At 39.3% G+C, this 18,206-nt stretch overlaps 1 protein-coding gene across 5 annotated transcripts in view; it reads left to right on the top strand.

The window, feature by feature from the left end:
- Positions 1-18,206, top strand: part of LOC133163516 (voltage-dependent N-type calcium channel subunit alpha-1B-like) — a 99,926-nt gene that overhangs the window by 26,551 nt on the left and 55,169 nt on the right. For all 5 annotated transcript variants that reach the window (XR_009716401.1, XM_061293483.1, XM_061293480.1 and 2 more), the window contains 3 exons: positions 12,625-12,716; positions 13,560-13,712; positions 16,075-16,262. Coding sequence is in view for 4 of the 5 variants with exons in the window: in XM_061293483.1 (XP_061149467.1) it covers positions 12,625-12,716; positions 13,560-13,712; positions 16,075-16,262 (433 nt within the window). In the remaining variant the exon portion in view is untranslated. The remainder of the gene's footprint in view (positions 1-12,624; positions 12,717-13,559; positions 13,713-16,074; positions 16,263-18,206) is intronic.

Raw genomic sequence — 18,206 nt, 5'->3', positions numbered from 1 at the left:
TCCAATTCTTCTGAAGGGATCAAGCCTATTCCAATCAAGATTTCCATTGATAAGCCAATCACTTATTCAGACAAACCACCTTTACCATGCTGTGTTTGCGACATCGCAAAACGTGTTTCTGTTATTCCTGGAAGCTTCCTTCGCCGTCAGTTCATCATCGCATGCAGAAGAACATACAACTGGCCCCATGTCTTAAAAATCAACACGAGCAATTATAAAAGTGCGGTCTGCAGGATACATAGACGTTCCACTAGAAATTGTTAACTTAATTTAACAACGCAAATGGGAAAGATATGCAAAATAACACTAGCAGTTAAAGTAGAACTGGACTGAGTGATTCTTTTCTTTTTTTTTTTTTAAACATAAGTCGCTACGGCTTCTTCTTCTTCTACTGCTATCTCTGGCATATTTGGTTTATCTGTGGATGTCAAAGTGATTTGTTCCAATAAGTGGAATACATGAATACACATTTCTTAATTGAACCGATATTATTAGCATCCATCAAAACAGTGCATCCGATCATAATTTTATTCTGAACTCTTATGGAAGACATTCTGTCCATGTAAATGTAGTCAAAATGGAACATTTCTGAAGGCAACCTTAATACAATTCTTGTATTGGACCTCATTCGATTAAGCCGGATTCTTTTTGGTCCATCATTTCCAAACATATGGCATTTTTGTTTTTCTGCTGGCGGTATGATTGCCAGCACACACCTGCTCTCCCTCACAAACAGGAGGCTATGGAGCCATTTTGAAACACTAAGCGGTTCAGAAAATGGATGGTGGATGAATACACAGCCACTTGCTCAGCTAGTGCTAAACCTAAGGCAGCTGCGCACACACTGATTGACACAAAAACACGTTATTGTATGCCACAACATTAACATGCCAACACATGAGCACAGACCGTCTAACGGAGGTCAAGAGTCACAACATCTTACAAAACACACACACACAGTGAGTTCATCAATCCAATATTGCTTTCTTGTTATTGAAGCACAGATGTGTCTAGACGAGAGGCTGAATGTGTGTCGATGCTGTGCTTTTCCAAAGTCCTCATGAACCTTTTTGCAGATTTTGAGTTATGTTACACAAAGTAGAAAAAAGCTAGTGTCATCATCCATGTAGCTAGCCTGTCTGCCTCATAGCCTAAAAGAGTCGTAGGTTCAAATGTCGGCTCCGACTACTGTGTGGTGTTTATGTGTGAATGACGTGCCCTGGAAGGAGTATTCTTATGTCACAAGAAGGGCCTGAGTCAAAATTTGAACCCAGAACCTATAAACCGGTGATGCCCATGGACACAAGGGAGCTTCCAAGGACCATTCATTTGGTCAGATCTTATTAGAAATACACTGCATCAGATTTGAGGTGCATAACTCAAGAGTCTTCACACAGCATAACAGCAAAGCTGGTGATAGCTTTACCCGCCGAAAGCTCCCTTAAAGGCTTGCTTCGGCCTTTCCGGTGTTTAAATGGCCCCGCTGAGAAATCAGGTGTTGAGCAACAACAGTCACATAGAGATGAAACAATGAAATAGGTTAAGTGCTTCAACAATACTGAGAGCCATTGACAGCAATGCAATTTATGCTACATTGTGATTTAGGGCTATACAAATAAACTTGACTTGATATCACTGTACTGAGCTTGCTTTCTCTTATTTCAATAAAGTTCATTAGAACAATTAATAGTCTTCCTAAGAAACTAACTGTTTATATTCTATGTAACTATTTTTCCATGTAATGTTGGATTTAACAATAATTATTGATTTTGTATTGACTTTTACTTATTTGTGCTTTTTTTCTTTTTTTCTTTCAACAAAAAATATAATTTTGTTTGCATAGCACAAATGTCAGTGTCTACACACACTGCCTGGCAAACAGACATAAACAAATTCTCTTCTCGACTCTGGCTCCCAGGCACTGTGCCAGATGGTAAATATTAATTGATTTGATTCACTCTCACAAGCTTGTGTTCCGTTACTGGTTCTCTTGAAAATGCCTGTTGTTCTCCCACTATCAGATAATTTAAGTCACGATGCTGGTGCTTCTCAATGCTTTCCCTTTGGCCTATTCTTTGCTCACACTAGTCTCCAGTGTCTGTTCAATACTTGGAATGACTTTTTCTATTTAGGCTGGAGGAGACAGTGAGATAGAAATCTCTTTCATGTTCAGAATTGTTTATTGCAATTGGTATGAGATACAACTGCTCCACTTTATTATTCCTTACCTCTCACCCTAAACCCGCTTTCCTTTTAAGTTACACGACAAGAAAGAAAATGGATAGAATAAAATCCGATCAAGTAACTGGGGGAAAGGAAAGTAATTGTGCATCACTTTACCTTTTTACACATACTATATTATACGGGGTGGATAAAAAAAAAAATCACAGATTTTTTACTTCTGGGACCTTGTCATGTGCTGTGAACTGTGACACATTTTTAAATGGGTGAGGGAGGAGACATGAAGCGAGGATAGTTAAGGGAATCTTAAAAGTAAATTTTTAAAAATGATGACCTCACCTTCTACATTACTTTGACAACATTTATTTTTTTTCTTTTGTAAGCTAAATCGGAAATAATGATCTCTTTCCTCCTCCATTAAAACACACTCTTCATCTGTACAACTCTTTTGCCTCATTTTTATTGGTTATCAACAAAAAAATGACCCTTCTAATTTGGATAATAAATCAGCTTGGCTGATGTGTCTCTGCCATCAGTCCATCAGTCCATCCGTCCATCTGTCCATCTATTCAGCCATCTTCTTTTAGGTAACACAGTCCATTCTTAAAAGGACTAAGCCTCAAACCAGACAATTCCGCTTCTCGTATCATTGAGTGACAAAGACTGGGTCTCAAAACATCATGAAGACAAAATGGGTTGCGATTTGCACACCTGAGTGAAGCGCAATAAGCGTCAGTGTCACTGTCTGGGTTGAGCGTACATGTGATGTGCTCCACCGTGCATTAGTAACTCTGTGGTGAGGCTTCCCGCTCTCTCTTCAGCTCCACTTCACCAACATAATAATATTACAACATAGGCGAAGAGTGGGATGGAAGGAGGAAGGCTTACATCACAAAAGATGAGCCACAGACATGTTTTGTTGTGCACATGTGGATGATAATTCAAGTTTATGATCCTGTGTGCTCAAGTAGTGCCTCTTCTCTTGATTGGATGATATGAGGTAGTATAAATGTGACGGTTCTGACATTGTTACATGCATCCATCCATGATTGTGTGAAAAACAGAAAGAAGTGACAGAAAATGTAACCATTGTCAACATTTTTTTATTCTATTGCTAATGGATGCACCATCATGCAAAGTCTAAATATAACTAATGTTCTAGTCTTCCCATGTTCTCCAAAAACAAACTTTTCAACTCATGTTATTATAAGAAAATTTAAAATGCATCATCATGTTACAGAAAATATATTAGAAACCGGAAAGATAGCAAATCTGAGCTTTGTGTTGACTGCCCAGCACTATCCGCAATATAACCTGCTTATTTTACCACAAATGGTCGAGCACGCCGTTTACCAACGCTGATGATCATGCAACAACCCTCTCAACTTTTAAAAGCGTGTCTCTTGAAAGGCTTACACAAATTGTTAGTGCGGCTAAACAAACAACATGTTTACTCGACCCTCTTCCAGCCAAACTACTTAAAGAATTATTTCAAATTTTAGGATCGTCCGTCTTAAATATAATCAATCTGTCTGTCTCCTCTGGGATAGTGCCAACAGCCTTTAAAACCGCTATCATTAAACCGTTACTTAAGCGACCAAATCTTGACCCGGACTGTCTCAGTAATTATAGGCCAGTTTCAAACCTCCCATTCATAGCAAAACGTCTTGAAAAAGTAGTAGCGCAGCAGCTTATTGATTACATGGTCGCCAATAATCGATACGACACTTTTCAGTCTGGTTTTAGAGCTAATCATTCCACTGAGACAGCACTTGCTAAAGTGACTAATGATCTCCTCGTAGCTATGGATTTAAACATTTCGTCTGTACTGTTACTACTCGATCTTAGTGCTGCCTTCGACACTGTAGACTTCGATATTTTATTAGGGCGTCTTAAAAGTTGTGTTGGTATTTCAGGGTCAGCACTAGGCTGGTTCCATTCCTATCTATCAAACAGGACGCACCGAGTGGTCCATGGCAATGCGTCCTCGGAGCTCTATAATGTTACATGTGGTGTCCCACAGGGATCGGTTCTCGGACCAATTCTTTTTAATATTTATATGATTCCGCTTGGGGACATAATACGTAAATATAATATTAGTTTTCAATGCTATGCGGATGACACCCAATTATATATGCCGTTATCGATGACAGATCCGCGGGATTGTTGTAATCTTGAGAAGTGCCTTGCGGAGATCAAGCAATGGATGTCTCTCAACTTCCTTCGTCTTAACCCAGATAAAACTGAGATGTTGATAATTGGTCCAACTCGTTATCAACACTTATTCAAGGAAACCGCTATAACTATAGATAACCGTACTATCACTCAAAGCGATACTGTAACTAATCTCGGGGTAATATTTGACCAAACTCTCTCCTTTCAAAAGCACATTAAGAATATAACTAGAATTGCGTTTTTTCACCTTCGTAATATTGCAAAGATTCGTCCGATCCTCTCGACCGGTGATGCGGAAACTATTATACATGCGTTCGTCACGTCGCGCCTGGACTACTGTAATGTACTATTTTCGGGTCTTCCTAAGTCCCGCATCAAAAGTCTACAGTTAGTACAAAATGCCGCTGCAAGGCTGCTCTCTCGGACAAGAAAATTTGATCACATTACCCCAATACTAGCCAACTTACATTGGCTCCCGGTCCATTTAAGATGTGACTTCAAGGTTCTTCTATTAACCTATAAATCGCTGCATGGCTTAGCGCCTTCATATCTCGTCGACCTAGTTGTTCCTTATGTTCCGTCTCGTAACCTTCGTTCGCAAAACGCTACCCTTTTAGCGACACCGAGGGCTAAGAAAATGTCTGCAGGCTCTAGAGCATTTTCTATTCGGGCTCCAGAGCTTTGGAATGCCCTACCAATGGATATTAGGACTGCTACCTCAGTAGAAACATTTAAGACACGTTTAAAGACACATTTCTATGACATGGCCTTTAACTAACCTGTAGTGGCCGATTCGGCTGGAGTTTGTTTTCTCTCCCTCTCCACCCCCTCCCTCCCCCTTCCCCGGCCGGGGAGGTGGTTAGGTGGCACCCATGCTGACAGCGGCTATCTGGATTCTCGTGGGCCAATTCAGGATAGGGGAACTGCAGCTCAAACTCCTCGAAGAGCACTGCCAGGACAATTGAGGGCTCCTTCGGCAGCCCTCTGCTGTGACATGGACATCCACTTTTTATTTAATTGATTTTCATGTTGTATCATTTGTGCCCTCTCTGCATCCATTTCAACCTGGTGATCCTGAAAGGGGGATCCTTCCATCTGTGGTCCCTTCTCAAGGTTTCTCATTTTCCCCTGCTAAGGGTTTTTAAGTTTTTCCTTGCCCTTTTGGGAGCTTAAGATCAGGGGATGCTTTGAGAATAATTGTCAATTTCTGTCTATGTGAAGCCCTTTGAGACTGCTTGTGATTTGGGGCTATACAAATAAACTTGACTTGACTTGACTTGACAAATGCATCAAAATCCATCACATCTTGAACCCAAAACCTCATAATGGGCAAGATACTACTGTGTGTACGTCTCAGAATCAATCTATAAAACCAGAAAGGCGCTCAATAGAGCACGGACTTTCAGCAAGGTGGCGTGTTTGAATATCAACACAATGGCAAGCCAATACAGTGTGTAGACCTACTGCACACTTTATTGGGTACGCTTAACAATTTGAATGATTATGATCCAATTACACAATACCAGAATACTTTTATTCAGATATTCTTATATAATATGTCTGCGGTGGTGTAGAACTCTATACTCAGAGATACATTTTGGATACCTTATATGGCCATCTGAATCCAACTCCTCATTTTGATATTGTTCTTGAGAATGTTCAGATGTGTGCAGTGGCTGCATTTGGACATTTTGGATAAATTACAAAAAGTTGTTATAAAGCTTCCAAAAGCACACAAGCCATCCATCCATCCATCCATCCATCCATCCATCCATCCATCCATCCATCCATCCATCCATCCATCCATCCATCCATCCATCCATCCATCCATCCATCCATCCATCCATCCATCCATCCATCCATCCATCCATCCATCCATCCATCCATCCATCCATTTATTTTCTGTACTGCTTGTCCCCACATCGGTCGCGGGCGTGCTGGAGCCTATCTCAGCTGTCATCGGGCAGTAGACGGGGGGGGGAACACCCTGAACCGGTTGCCACCCAACCGCAGGGAATACAGGGAACAGACAAACAGGACGACCAAATGCGATACACTGTTTATTTGGGAAATGAGGGGATCGGTGTAGTGCTCTTTGGGTAAGACGGAGTCGTGGTCAGTAATCAGGCATTCAGTCAGGGCTGGTGATGTTGGGGCTTGATCGTTGGACAGGCGCTTGGTCAGGGCTGGTGGCGTTGGGGCTTGATCGTTGGACAGGTGCTTGGTCAGGGCTGGCGGCATTCGGGCTTAGTCAGTCAGTACACGGAAACAGGTCGGCATCAAGAGCAACAAGGCACAGAGCAAGAGCACGGATGGGTAGCATACTGGGATGAACTGACAAAGACTGACTGGTGTATAGTGTTTAAATAGTGGACCGGTGAAGGACAAGAACAGTCGTGGGTGATTGGCTTGATAGAAGGGCGTGGCCGTGAATGCTATCCATGGTGACTGAGCGACAGACTGAGCGGCTGATGACAGGTGGCATAGCACATGACCACACTCACACCTACGGGCAATTTGGAGTCCTCAATCAGCCTACAATGCAGGTTTTGGGGAAGTGAGAGGAAACCGGAGTGCCCAGAGAAAACCCACGCAGGCACGGGGAGAACATGTAAACTCCACACAGGGAGGGCCAGAGCTGGAATTGAACCCGCACGCCCCGAACTGTGAGGCGGACATACTAACCAGAGTGCCACTGTGCCGCCACCCAAAAATATTGTGTTTGTTTTTTTGGGAAAGTCCCCTGTTAGAAGTTTCAACTCACGGCTGAACTTCACCTACCTCCGGTGTTCTGGAGGACATTGAATCTGAGTGTATCATACTCCGTGCCCCCATTGTCGAGGCGTCCGACGGGAGCTGTGACCACAAAGGCAGTCAGAGCCTGTCATGGCGGTAATCTCTGAACCCGTTGGTGAAAACCAGCAATTAAGGATACCATCAAGCTGAAGAAGGCGTTTTATTGGTCTTTTCTGGCCTGTGGGACTCCGAAGGGTATCAGCTGACCAAGAGCTAACTTTGATGGTTGCTAATGAGAAGAAGGCTGGTTAGTTTATTGTTGATAGCTCCCAGTCTTATATCGACATTGTGATTTGTGGGTGGGTGATGTTCAGAACTGAGCTAACCACAGAGGTTCATTTTCAGCATTGATTAGCTGTTGCCTGAATGCGTGTGTGTGTGTGTGTGTATGCGTGTGCGCACGTGTGTGTATCCTAGCTGGAATGCAATGTCACTGATTATGTTTAACCATATATCCAACATGAGAGGAAGAATCTCAAGAAGGTCTGCCGCATCATTTTTCGGCAATATCTTAGCAATACCTTTAATAAATACTACTCTAACTTAAAAGTACAGCAAAGTTATGCAAAACAAGTAGAACATGCATGATAAAATTTAATTATTGTGGATATTTTACACTCGGGATGACCAACTTTATGGCCACTATCCTGGCTCTTTTTGATGTTTCTCTTTGCTGACAGACCTGATTCAAATGATCGACTCATGAGCAAGTCCTTCAGAAGCCTGATAACAATCCTGACCAAACCTAAAACAAAATAATTAAAAATGTAAATAAATAAATAAATAAATAAATAAATAAATAAATAAATAAATAAATAAATAAATAAATAAATAAATAAATAAATAATCTGCCTTTTCACCTAAAAATTATTTTAACTTTTCCCTATACTGTATATTATTATTGGGCTAGATGTCTGTAAAGATTCATTTGTGGTGTTGTGATGCATTTTTCTCCCCAATGGCATATGAATTTTTGTATGAATTAGTAAATGTGTGGCTTTATAAGCGCCTAGGACACTGTATGGTATAGATAAAGTGTTTTATTAGTGCACACCACTTATCATTTATTTACTTTTTGTATTGAAGAACATAGTATATAATAAAGTTTAAAAATAAGTGAGGTATTATATTCCTAATCATGAGTAAAGGGTTGTTTTTATCTTTATTCAGAGGACTTGGATAAAATTTGCTGTATGCCATGTGTGCTGAAAAATTACATTTGTCTACAGTGACTAAATTAATTTGCATTGATCAGATCCGCCGTCACCCGGAAAAGACTGCATGCCTGAAGCGGAGCAAATTTCATTTGGCCTCACGTCACTTAATTCTTTTCTCTCAGTCACATCCCATGACTGATTTCCAGGAACCACAAATTCCCATTGCTTTTTGATGTCTACAGCTGTTTATCCATGGACCTTGGAATACCACCTGAAAGAAACTTGGAATCAATTAACATTAGGTTCATATGCACACTTTATAAATTAGAAATTAGATGAATTAGATTAGTTCACATTCAGCTCTCTTGGCTGAGTGAGGGTGGACATTGTGTGTCAAATTAATGTTACGGCAAGATTTTTGAAACTTTCTGGAAATAAATGTCCAGGCCCACCCGCTTGAGATTGTAATACACAATTTAACACATACAAACGTAGACAATCTCACTTGAGTGCTTTAAAAGAGAGTGTATTATCTTGGCATGAGTCACTCTTTCTCAGAGAGCTCTTTTATTAAAAGCGTTATTGAGACACAGCTCCATCATTTAGATTCATAAAGGTATTAGCATTAGTATTTGTTTTTGTTTTTTTTGTTGCTTTTTTTTTTGGTGGTGTGTAACGTAGGTTAATCAGGTTTCTAACTGCATGAGCAATGTACTTTTCATTCGCTTTTAAACCCAATTAAAAATAATAGGGTCCACTTGGACGAAAATGATCATCTCAAGATGAAAATAAAGAGTCCCACAAGAAATATTATCTTGAATATAAATGAACTACAAGGCAGTACTTATCACAACTTTGAATCTTGTTTGTAATATAATCCTCTTTTAAGCCTCGTTACTCATTATTAAAAACTTTCAATTTAATACCACATGATGACCCCCCACCTCCCAAAAAAGTAGAACATCAAGAATATTTCTACTGAGTGGGAAGTGACATTAACAATGAGTTTATGGTGCTGAGTATGATAACAGAAAGTGTAAAATCTCGAGACATTTCATCTTATGTTACATATCATAAAAGTTCTTGCCTCTGTCTTGGATAAATAAACAAATAAAACTTTAATAACAATATATTTACTGTCTGACTTTATATTAATCCCACTTTGTCTGTGTTGGTGTGTGTGAGTTCACATCTCACCTTCCTTTATTACTTGTGTTCTGACTTTATTCCTCTACAGCAGTGGTTAGCAATGTCGTTGTCCGTAGTCCTGTAGTTTCTAGTTCACATAGTCATAAAAAGAAATATTCTCTCTAATCCTTTGACAAAAATAAACATGCTTGGCAAGTTAAATTGGCTACTTTGGTCTTTGTTGTGAATGTGAGAATGAATGTTTTATGTTTATACTTGTTCTTTGACTGACTGGCGACCACTCCTGTGTACCCACCCGTGCCTCTCCTAAATTCAGCTGGGATAAATTGCAGCTCATCCATGGATGGATGCATAAATATAATTATTATATTAATCATTTTTTATCTCAGTTTAGAACAGTGCCTTCTCATAAAAATCTATTCTTCCGATTTGTTCTCCCTGCAATGACTGGCAGGACAATTCTTCAACCTTTATTAACATATAGAGCGAGCTCAATGCGGTTTCGAGTGTGACTTTTTGTTGACCTCACGGACCAAATTAATTTATAAAAATGAATTTAATATTTTACTTTTCCCCAAGCAACTATATAACGTAATGGCTTTTTCTACAGTGGTCATTTGACTGCTTTTACTTGGCTTCTGTAATATCCCTAACTGATATTATATTAACATGATTTTGTTAGGCGGCACGGTGGGGCACTGGTTAGCACGTTCGTCTCACAGTTAGGTAGGTGGGGGTTTGATTCCACCCCCAGCCCTCCCTGCGTGCAGTTTCTCCCCGTGGCCGCGTGGGTTTTCTCCGGGCACTCCGGTTTCCTCCCACATCCCAAAAGAATGCTTGGTAGGCCGATTGAGCACTCCAAATTGCACCTAGATGTGGATGGTTGTTTGTCTCTATGTGCCCTGCGATTGGCTGGCAAACGGTTCAGGGTGTCCCCTACCTACTGCCCAATGACTGCTGGGTTAGCTCCAGCACACCCGTGACCCCCGTGGGGACAAGTGGTACAGAAGATGGATGGATGTTTGATTTTAGTAGTTTATTAGTTTTTTAATCATGATTAAATAGGACATACAAGCACACCTACCTGTTTCTTAAAACATGTTTGTGAACGAGCTGTTCTGATTATCCTACATGCACCAAGTTCCTGCGCTCATGATTTGACGGCAAAGCTGGGTGAAGATGTGCCAGGCAGGGCGTATCAAACTGGAATCATGGCTGTACAACAGCAGCCATGTTTGATGGCAAGTAACTCTGGCAACTACAATGACTTCCGCCATCCTCATGTGCATTGTGGCCTCTCCTGCCTATATCACGGCTGTCTGTTCGTATCACATTAAGATAGGGCTGCAACACGCGCACAAACAAAAAAACAAACAAGCACGCACGCGCGCGCGCGCACACACACACACGCGCACACACAAACAGGATGTGACTGTGAACTGATGATTAGCTTTCTCATTTCCTGTATGTCTAATTGGCATGAAATGGCGATTTTCTGCATTGTGTTACGGTTCGTCTCCACAAAGCTGTGTAAACAGAAAAAAAAACCTTTTGTGTTTATTACTTGTTCCACCACAATTAGTGAAAGCTTTCAAAAATGTATGGATGTTGGTAGTAAAGTCCATTGAACAGATAATATGTAACAGGTGTTGGGGAAAAATATATAATTGAAGAGAGAGCAGCATTTTAATGACAATCATATTACAATTTTTATTTCCATTTATTTAAAAATAGACTTGTATTGCTGTGTTTAATTATTTTCACAGTTTTTAAGTAATTCAGCCCGCCTGCTTTCCTTGTTGTTTTTTAAATTATGTATCCGTTATAGTTTAGACTCTAAACACATTGTAAGTTTTTTTTTTCTTTCTCTCAACCCCTCTGTCAATTTATACCTGAGTTTGGTAATCACTGATGTATTTGATGAATATCAACACTTTCATTGAAATAATAATAGTGCAGCCTTAATTTTACTTTTGCATACCTACTTATTTTAAAAAAGGTTGTTTACAATGTTTTCACTGTTGTACTGCAACAGAGGGAAGTGACGCGCCGTTGTGTACTTGATAGACGATACAATCACACTCCATATTTCCGGTGCTGCTGTCTGGCCCGCATGGACATATTGCAGTGATGATAAAGGAATATTAAAAGTCATACAGCTCCTTCTTCCGATGAATCCTTGCCCAGACTGTCTGTCGACACAGCCATCAAGTCAGCCCATGCATGCAAACATACACAAGCATGCACTTAACAGGACAAAGTATGTTATTGATTTTTGAATTGCAATAGTTGGGGGGGTTAATTGACTTGCCTTCAATGCCCACTTTTAATACCTGCATCTCTGTCCTGGTCAGAAGAACTTTATGTATTTTAAGTGACATTTACCGTAATTTCCACACAATAAGACGCTACATTTTGCACAAGCTTTGAACCCTGCAATTGATAGTCTGGTGCAGTTTATTTTTGGATTTTTTTTTATGATAATGTAAGAGGATTTGTTTTGGGAATACAGATAATAGAAATGAAGACATTTCATTTAGAGAAGCATGAGAAGACAAAAGCGCTTCTGTCAAAAGTACTTAGCACTATCTTCATCAGACTGTCATGTAAAGAGTTTCCTGTCTAATACTGTTTTTTACTGGTGCGTCTTATATTTGAACAAAACAGGAGTTTGCCTTAATTTGAGCTGTTTTGTTTTATATTCAGGTGCGTATTATAATCCAGAAATTATGGTATTTCTGTATTGAATTTTAATTTGACCCTAACACATGACACCACTGGGCTCAGTGTACCCCCCCCCCCCCCCCCCACACACTAAAATAAGGCACACATAATGTATTTTACCCATTCTAACCTGAGAGCAATAAGCATTCCTTATTGCTCCCAACGTTTTCTGGAGTTTCTTCATGTCAGTGTACTGTATTCATATTCTTCATCAAAAAGTGACGCAATTTTGATTGGTTGCAGTCTTTTTTTCCTGTTTGGTTTAATAAAAATGACAGGTTCTTTGATTATCTATTTAATATTTATTGAGTCTGTTCTTTTTAGAACTGCTGTCATTGTTCTGCTGAAACCTCCAATTTCACTTCAACTGCATATCACAGAGTTGTTTAACCTTCAACTCAAGCTCCAACTTTAAACCATGTTTGGGTGTCTCTATTCACAGGATCCTGGCAAAAGTGGGCTCCGACTTTGACCTTCGAACACTGCGGGCTGTGAGAGTGCTGCGACCCCTCAAACTCGTGTCCGGGATCCCCAGTAAGTCACTTCAAATGTTTTTTATAGTGTTCATATGAGCATTCATGGAAAAATATATACTTAATATTTATATAGTATATATCTATTTTGATTTTTTTATATTGTTATTTATTGTTATATTTAACAAAAAATATAGATATATTCAATTTTCTATGCTTTCTACCTTGTGGAAAGAGTTAGCTGTGTATTGCTGGTCTCTGAAGTCTAGTAATTAATTCATGGGCAAGTGCAATGTATGTTGGATGTTGTTCCCCAGCTTGCGTGAAACTTTTTCTTTCAGCCTTTACTCGTTACTTTTTTAGTTCAGTTTAGTTTTTCAATTTTAGTTTATTGTGGAACTTAACAAAAAAGGTTTGAAATGAAAACAGAATTAAATGAATACACTTTAGACCAATAATTCCTAATCAGGGTGCCATGTTTGCCATAAAAGATTATTTTAGTGACGTCGAGACAGACAGACAATTAAATAAGCTTCCATTAGATGACCGAATGTGCAATTAACCTCTGTATCTCCCATTATCCTTCCTTCCTTCCTTCCTTCCTTCCTTCCTTCCTTCCTTCCTTCCTTCCTTCCTTCCTTCCTTCCTTCCTTCCTTCCTTCCTTCCTTCCTTCCTTCCTTCCTTCCTTCCTTCCTTCCTTCCTTCCTTCCTTCCTTCCTTCCTTCCTTCCTTCCTTCCTTCCTTCCTTCCTTCCTTCCTTCCTTCCTTCCTTCCTTCCTTCCTTCCTTCCTTCCTTCCTTCCTTCCTTCCTTCCTTCCTTCCTTCCTTCCTAATCTATTTTAATTCCGTACTTGTGTGTGCCGATATTGCATTTAAAGCAAGGATATGTTTTGTTTTCGCCAGGCCTCCAAGTGGTGTTGAAGTCAATAATGAAAGCCATGGTGCCATTGCTTCAGATCGGCCTGCTGCTTTTCTTTGCTATTGTCATGTTTGCCATCATCGGGGTGGAGTTTTACATGGGCAAATTCCACACTACCTGCTTCAACATCGACACAGGTGATAAAAAAACAGTAATGATGTTTTTGCAGGACATTTGATTTTCACGTTTTTTTTCCCCCTTCTTATTATGACGTATTTATGCACATAAATTATTCATAGCATATGTGTGTACATGTGAATGACTCTGGAGGTGTAACGAACAGTATGTCAGTGTAACTCAAGCAGCCAGTCTGCATAACATACAGAAGATGAAGACATTTCTTTGAGTCAGTTGTTTTGTCACCCAAAAATTAAATGGCAATCCTAAATTCCTATAAAATATATCAATCTAACAGAGGCAATTCACTTTGTAAGCAAATAGGATCTTAGATGTTCCTGCCTCGTCCTCAGGCTCAGAATCTGGCTGACACAGCATCTGTCAGTGGAAAGCAAAGCGCCCATTTTACAGGAGTGGCACTAGAAGCTCTGCACATCATTGTTAGAACCTAATCAAGTAAAGGAATGTTGACCGAAGAAGCATCTGTGAGACTCAGCACATTCATTCTTCTCCTGGGCTACGTATGTGACATGCACAACCTTTAAAGCATCTCAGCATCTTCCATGTGGTTCATGTAGGTAAAAAAAACCTTACTGAATATTTTTTCAGAATATCAGTTCAGCTGGAAGTGGAGTAAACAATAAACAGACACATGACTATTTATGGTGAGATCTGAAAGTTGCGAAAATCAACAATTCGATCACATTTTTTGTTTCCCTAGAAAATGGCAGCCAAAAGAATCTTCAATAATTCTTGCTGAAGGAATGAATATATAATAAATCAAAAATATGTTGACAATATGTGCAGACAAACCACATCAAGAAATCTAATGCAAAACTCATGTAGTCTCTCACCGTGGTGCTCTGCAAACCGCGAACATGCTACATAAAGTCACAATTTTCTGCATGGAAGGAGCATATCAGTAACATTTCACTTCATCCTGTGCATAAGCTGCCTCTTAAAAAACTACCCATCTTTGTCCCTGGATGTTTGCTTGCATTTCCTTAAAAACATACTTTAGGCTTCTCGTCTTACTGCAGGACCGGTGTTTATGTGCAATTGATTCTTTCAACATGGCAAGGAATGTTAGCACGGCCTCACTCGCAATGCATTTTAAAGAATTGAGAGGGAGGGAGGGAGGGAGAGAGAGAGAGAAAAAGAGAGAGAGAGATCAATATATAGATATATAGATATATAAATGTACTGGGTACAAAAATAGAACTCATAGAGCAGGGATTATAATGACTTTTTTAAAATAAGATTCTACACTACAATGTGAGTAGGCCTAAAAATGTGGTGATTGGAAATAACACACAGAACAAACATGATGAATAATATAAACATTTTGAGTGAGTTGACTTTTGTGAAAAAAGGCAGACGATTAGCCCTTGTGCTTAACAGTGGTTTGCTGTTCAGCAGTTTTGTGCCATACTTGAATAGTAATTCTCATGCACCTTTGCACTATGAAAAAAAACACAGTATGGAGTTATGCTTTTATTGTTCAAATGCTTTGAGCAGAAGGCTGGATCTTTTACGCCTGTAACTGGGACATTGTTTTATTATACTCATTACATGCGAGCCATTTTTCATGTTTAGAGCCTGTTTTACGTTTCCACATGAAAATATGTAAAAGTCATATAAATATGGACCTGGGACTGATTGTTCTTATTCTTGTAAGACGTTAAACACTGTCAATGAGCTTCAAAACAAAAACACAGTTGTATTGTATCCATATTTAAAAAGGCAGCCATCAGCTTAAGAAGTGCATGGTCCCCACAAAATTGAGCGTACATAATTTAAGTTGTCCACATTTGCCATATAGACAGATATGATCTTTTTCAATGGAGCTGAACTATTTTTTTGAAACCACATCATTAGTAAGCAGATCAATGTTCGTGTCTGCAGACGAGCAAGGCTTAAATGCGTGGAGCCGAAGATGCAGTCGATGCCGCTGTCTGCCGGAAAGTGGTCTGTGCCACAGACAAACCTTTGAATTTGGTGTTGGCCTTCAAACCTGTGGCCGCATTCTCTGTCGTGATGGACAGAATGGGGCTACAGTACCACTCTGAATGATAAGGTCAACGGGGTCATTGGTGTTCACTGAGAGAAATCATTTGAAGTGGACTGTGAGCACTTACCAGCGATGGATGCCTCTATAGGGCTTAACTGATGATAACGGATGGCGTTCACATCGTGGGACACTCTGCAGCAGCATTAGGAGGCTGGTGGAAGCTGGTTTGGAAAAGGACCTGGGGCTGCACTGTTTGTACTGTACACAGACTGCTTTATGTGCAACCCTATTTCCTGTCTGCTGTATCTGTGAAGCAGCGTAAGATAGCAAAAGAAGCCATGTTAAAAAAATAAAATCCCTTTTTCATTCAGGTGAAAAAGCAGCAGAATGGCCTTGTGGTCTCGAGCCTCCAGCAAGGTTGTGTCCCAATGGGACCCAGTGCAGAGAATACTGGACCGGACCCAATTTTGGCATTACCAACTTTGACAACATCCTGTTTGCCGTGCTTACGGTGTTCCAGTGCATCACAATGGAGGGCTGGGTCGACGTCCTCTACAGTGTAAGTTCATATATTCTACGTTGTCGCAAAAAAACTGTCGAAAACTATATGACATCACATTTATGGTGACTGGACTGTTTTCTAGCATTGTGGCCGTCGTATAAGCACACTTTACATCAACTCACACCTTTAGTGACCTACATAACAAAACAAAAATCTGTCCATTTCAGTGTCACTGCTTCCACTTTAAAATGACAACATTAAATTGCTTGGACTAGTTACTTTGCAATATCTTTTGTACAAAATATTTTCTCATAATAAGAATCAAAAACTGTCTTTGTTTGCTGTAGTGTATGAGACTTCATGTCTTCATTATTATTATGTGACTTCATTATTATTATTATTATTATTATTATTATTATTATTATTATTATTATTATTATTATTATTATTATTATTATTATTATTATTATTATTATTAAACATAGTCAGACCTTTTTCCTTCTGCCTTGTTTTTTTCTTTCCCATGAGCCATCTTTCCATTTCCTTCCTGTTCCATTCATTTCACTGCAAATATCTCCTGTAACTTTTCCAAGCTCATTATCTTAAGCGCTTGCAAATGCTCACTGGTTTGCTCTAGGACAGCATTTCCATTCCGTTGATGTTTCCCTTTTTATTCTTACGCTTTCCTTTTTACTACCTCTGAGAAATGTTTCATCCTTTCTGCAGAGGATTCATCACAGATTACCTCGTACTTCTCCTAATCCGTTAGACATTTTCTCCGTTTTCATCTCTGCAATAGTGCATCTCCTAGTTTCCCAATGTATAAAGTCTGGCAGTGAAGGAATAATTCATAAATCATGAATCATAAAATAATAGTCTATGTATTTGCTATTTACTCTCTTCAAATATGCATTGTTGTTTCATTTATATGGTTTCATTTAGGTAACTAAAAGTAGAAAATTAAAAACACATTGAAAGCCCAACAATACATGCATAGTGTCCAACAAAAGACATTTGCTTTATTCACCAAAATGACTGAATGAAGAACCTTCCTGTTGATCAGATTTATGGATAAAGCATCCATTTTTTGTTTTTTTTTAATGGAAAATAGTCTGAAATTAAACTCATGACCCTTGTGCACAAGGGCACAAAACTAAGGCCCTAGGTCTTATATTACCTTATATTACAATAACCATTTTTTTGGCTGAATTGGAAAGATGTGCAGGTGATTCTAGAGGTGGAATCGAACCTGCGCTCTCCAAACTGTGAGGTGGCGTGCTAACCAGTGCGGCACCGTGCAGCCTAATATGTGTTACCAGTAAGAAAACCTTAAGAGCACATATTTTGCATGTACTATCTATGTATTTTGTCCATATTTAAAATATCTCGATATGTGGCCCCCAGATCATACTAAGTCTTTTTTAATTAAAAAAAAAAGGTAATTAATATGAGCAGTCGTGACAAACATTTATCAGTGAGTAATGCACCAACAAAGAAACAACCTGCCCTTATCATGTAAAAGCAGCTTGTTTTTACATTGCGTTGGCCTTAAATGAAACACTATGATCAGCAGAACCCTGAATATTTGTTCCGTTAAATAATATTGGATAATACACCCAAGACTGATGTGAGTGCTTACACAAACCTTTTTTTGTGGTAAGATTGGACGCATTACAATGGAAAACATTTACTGTAATAAATTATTAGCAATTATGTAACAACTGGCAACACACAAGATTGAATTCAACGCTATAAGGTTAGTACATCAATTTCTAAAACTGGTACTGATATTTCTTGTGTGACTAAATATGTTGTTGTCCGGTATCTATGCTGTTTTTTATTCGTCAACAAAAAAAAATATTCGTAGTTTCCAGCTACGGTGTGAAAAAGGCAGCGTGACAGTTTAGTTGTGCCTCCTAAATTCAGATTAACACTCTGCTATAATTCACCCTGATAATGTTTCTTGAGAAGAAGCTTAAATTAAACCCTCTCCATTCTAAT

This window comes from Syngnathus typhle, linkage group LG12 (assembly GCF_033458585.1).
Source record: "Syngnathus typhle isolate RoL2023-S1 ecotype Sweden linkage group LG12, RoL_Styp_1.0, whole genome shotgun sequence".
NCBI classification, from domain to species: Eukaryota; Metazoa; Chordata; class Actinopteri; order Syngnathiformes; family Syngnathidae; genus Syngnathus; species Syngnathus typhle.
This window is presented reverse-complemented; position numbering and strand designations above follow the sequence as displayed.